Source organism: Leptinotarsa decemlineata, unplaced genomic scaffold, assembly GCF_025532065.1.
Source record: "Leptinotarsa decemlineata unplaced genomic scaffold, Ldec_3_MD MMD2_tig00000026_RagTag_RagTag, whole genome shotgun sequence".
NCBI lineage: Eukaryota > Metazoa > Arthropoda > Insecta > Coleoptera > Chrysomelidae > Leptinotarsa > Leptinotarsa decemlineata.
The window spans coordinates 2,453,635-2,457,933 of NW_027412539.1; the positions used below are offsets into that span (position 1 = coordinate 2,453,635).

At 40.9% G+C, this 4,299-nt stretch overlaps 1 protein-coding gene across 1 annotated transcript; it reads right to left on the minus strand.

Moving 5' to 3' along the window:
• Window positions 1-830: 830 nt before the first annotated feature.
• Window positions 831-1,795, minus strand: LOC141480936 (ribonuclease H-like). Its single transcript, XM_074171685.1, has one exon. It carries the CDS (start codon window positions 1,759-1,761, stop codon window positions 991-993), a length of 771 nt encoding a protein of 256 aa, XP_074027786.1. The 5' UTR covers window positions 1,762-1,795; the 3' UTR covers window positions 831-990.
• Window positions 1,796-4,299: the final 2,504 nt, after the last annotated feature.

Genomic DNA, 4,299 nt, shown 5'->3' on the forward strand with positions numbered 1-4,299 from the left:
AAAGGATAGTAAGACAGCGCCTGTGATAAAAGCGTTTGAAGCAATTTTGCGCGCCATCTAGTACTTTGACGTTCGTTCTTGATATTTTTGCCATGAAAATAGCCCGTGCTGAGGCGCCATCTCAATCAAATATAATTATTTTGAGGAACTAATGAATTCAATTTCTAAATGGTGGATTCAGGTAAAGTTTTCTGTCACGTCACATTTTAGCTGTCTGTCGGACCGGGCAGTATAACCTTCTATGGCTTTTATTAGGAGGCGGGCGACTGTCAATCAAAATTGAATGAGACGAACTTTTTTTTTCTTTAAAAAAATTCATTTCGTAGTTTAAATTGGAAAATTCCGATTTCTCAATCGAAAATGCGTAGCTGGAAAAATAATTTTGAGTGAATAAAAAACATTCCTGTAGTTTTAAGAATATTATAATAATGTAATAATGATGGTTTTTCTCTTCGGTACAAATTTTTCGATCGACTTTAAAGAAACTTTATATATAACTACCTCAGAACCGTATAACAATGCAATATGATCATTACCTAATATGTTATTAATGATAACATGATAATAATAATGTTTCCCCCAGTCCCCGTATAGCTAAGGAGCTGAGTAAAGGTACTCAGCCTCTTCACTTACGATATTTCATATCATTCGACTCGCCTTCCGCGATAATATTTCAACAGGACGGCAACCGTTTACACACCCATTGAATATCTATACATTTCTCTCACTTAGATTAGATTAGATTAATATGGGGCTTCTGTGCTGAATAGCCACTACACTGCGACCTTTGCAGGTGTGCCCTCATGTATCCTAGAGTTCCTTGTCTAGGCCCGTCCTTGTAACTAGACTCCATAGGCCAGACCTCAAGTTCCCCATATATTGAGAGGGTTGTGATTTTTCCTCTCCTAATGTTGCAAACCTTATCCTTGACAGACCTTCGCAATAGCATAGTATGTGTACGGAGGTTTCCTCATCCTCTTGACAAAGCCTTCATAGAGCTGTGTCTGCCAGTCCGATGTTGTTCATGTGTTTGTTGAGTCTACAGTGTCCCGTCAATAGCCCGACCAGAACTCTAGTTGATCGCCTATTCAGACTTAGTAGGTACTCCGTGAATTTTGGCGATGGCTCTTTAATGAACTCTTGGGCCTGTCTCATACCCCGCGCCTTATTCCACCATTTTTGAGATTGTTTTTCCTTCCAGTTGCTGTTACAAGTTTTTCGCAGCGCTTTTGCTGTACCACAAAAGGGTTCTGGGCCAATGGGGAAGCGTCGTGCTCCTTCTCGTGCTAATGAATCAGCCTCTTCGTTGCCCTTGTATCCTGTGTGGCCTGGTACCCAGGCCAATGACAGTCTCTTTTGACTACCTAGTTCTTGTAGCATTTCTAGGCAGTTCCAGACCAGTTTGGAATTGACTTGCATGGAGTTAATTGCTTTTATAGCTGCTTGGCTATCAGAGTATATTGCAATAGTCTTTCCCTTAAACTCTTGCCTTAGTAACTCTTCTGCGCAGTGACGTATTGCTGCCGTTTCTGCCTGGAATATCGTCACTTTTTTACCTAAGCTTAGTGAGACTTTTGTCTTTGGTTTAGTTATATAGATTCCTGCTCCTACACCTTCTTCAGTTTTTGAGCCTTCTGTGTAACACGCAACCTCTGCATTTATTGGAGGTCCTCCCTTCCATGACTCTCTGCCTGTTATATTTGTTTTGAAGTTTTTTCCGAAACTGTACTGGGGAAGCATCTCATCCGATGGCATTCCCATTATGAGGTCGTTTTCCAACTCTTTGTTTAGCTCGTTGTACCTCTTACCGTGCAGCATGCTTATAGGCAATTGCCCTCTGGTCAGTCTACTGATGACTGACCTGGCTTCCCCGTGAATATATAGATGTAGTGGCGTTAGGTTCAGCAAGACTTCTAATGCGACTGTTGGGGTGGTTCTCATAGCGCCCGTGGCAGCCAGGCAAGCTTGCCTTTGAATGCCACTTAGCCTTCGAATCGCCCCAGCCTGCTAAGTCTTTGGCCACCATACCACCGAGTCATATGCTATCATAGGTAAGATAACCCTGGTATATAGCCATATGGTCATTTTTGGTAGTAAACCCCAATTTTTTCTGCACATCCTTCTACACAAGTTGAAGGCTATCGTGCTTTTTTAGATTATTTTATGTAGGTGTTGATTCCATGTCGACTTGTGGTCAAAAATGACTCCCAAGTATTTTGCCTCTTGTGGAGGAATTGGAATTTCTACCCCGAGCAGTATTGGTGGCTTCAGCCCTCTGAGTACTTTCTTTTTTGTAAAAACTACTAGTGTAGTTTTGAGAGGATTAACTGTTAGTTTCTCCTCCTGGCACCATTTAGTTATTATGTTTAGAGCCGTTTGTGCTCCGAGACAGTTCTTGCGAATTTGCTTCTTGCGATAATCGCGAGGTCATCGGCATATCCTAAACAATGCATGCCTTTGGATTTTAGCCTAGTAGTTCGTCCACTAGCCCACAGTAGGGGCGATAACACCCCTCCTTGTGGCCACCCATTGCCAGTTTTAGCTATGACTGTGGTTTCGCCTATGGATGATATGATTACCCTTGTTTCCAGACTGGCATTTATCCACTTACACAGGAGGGTTGGACCCCTCCTGTGTAAGTGGATAAATGCCAAGGCACCCTCGATGTCGATGAATGTTGCCATGGCTATCTAGCTCCTTATTCTCTAAGGATTTTGTTAGTAGCCTGTTAAGATCATCTAATGCCAGATCTGTTGACTTACCTAGCTGGTACGCATATTGGCGTTCGTTGAGAGGGTTTATTGATAATACCTCATCTCTTATGTATCTATATATCAGTCTTTCCAGTGTTTTGAGCAGAAAAGACCCTAGACTAATTGGTCGGTATGACTTAGGCGTCATATCGTTTACCTTCCCTATCTTGGGTATGTAGATGACTCTGCCTTTTTGCCACTCATTCGTTATGTACTCATAGCTATGCAAGCCTTATATATTCTACATAAGTATGAAATCAGTGATTCCTGCCCCTTTTGAAGTAGGATGGGATATATTCCGTCCTCTCCTGGAGATTTATATGGCTGGAATTTACTTATAGCCCACCTAATTCTATTTGGCCTTGTTATCTCAGTAGCTAGTGTCCAGTCCAAAGCATTCGGCCTATTCGGCTTGCTTTGCGGACAGTACACTGCCACTGGGCCTTTTAGAATTGTTGCGGCCAGAAAGTGTGCCTTGATGAGCATTTCTATGCTTTCCCCAAATGTTGTTGTGTAGGTATCATCGTCCTTTTTTAGGAACCCTACCTGGTTTATAGTACCTACTTTGTGGGTTCTCGAACAAGTGGGGGTATCCATTACCTCTTCACAAAATTTCCTCCACGATTGCCTCTTAGCCTTTCTAATTTCTTTATTATACTGTGTGAGTGTAGCCTTGTATTCCGCCCAGTCTTGGTTGATTTTAGCTTTGTTAAAGCTAACAAAGTGGAACAAACACTTAGAAATCCTTCTGAGGATTTCTAAGTGTTTGTTCCACCAGACTGTTTTTTTTTAATTGTTGCCTTGTTTTCTCCGGACAGTTCGCCTCGTAAGCTGCAATTATTGCCTTGCTTACTTATTTCACTGCCCTTTCAAGGCTTTTATCGTTCTCTCACTTACGAAAACAATATCTGTGGGAGACTTTCTTCATCTGCTCTCAAAAACCCAATTAATTTTATCGATTTTGAATAGAATCGGAAAACAAACCAAGGAATTCGTCAGACATCTTGAGTTTATGGATATTCCTTTATCCAAATATTTATTCAAAATCCAAAAATATTTATTCGTCATTCCTATATCCATTTCCATTTTATTTGAGTCACAAAACTTTGACATTAGATTCACAATCCTCGAACCAATTTTCAAAAAAACCCTTTTTGAAAAATCAAAACCGTTTATCTCAAACCACCAAGTTATAAAAAAATGTCAAAACACCCTTTCACACCATTCGATGTGTGGAATGGGTCAAATTTAAAAACTACCTACGCCTCTGCCTACGTAGAATACCTCATGATGGAACATCTGCATCCAATGCCATATCTTTATAGAATTAGTTTGGCGCCATCTTTCAAATTCAAGCTACGCCATCTATTGATGGTGTCCTCCTCGTCAAAAGATATCCTCGTAAGGCTATCCTACTATCTTATTTTTTTTATACTATGATCGCAGTCACAGACGAAACGTAAGGCCCACAACATGAAGGCGATGGCCACCAAACCAGGAAAAAACTTTGATACAGTACATTATGAGAATGTATAGAATCGAAAAA

Coding starts and splice junctions, on each gene's coding strand:
- LOC141480936 (XM_074171685.1), bottom strand. CDS start 1,761: ATGGGAATGCCATCGGATGAGATGCTTCCCCAGTACAGTTTCGGAAAA.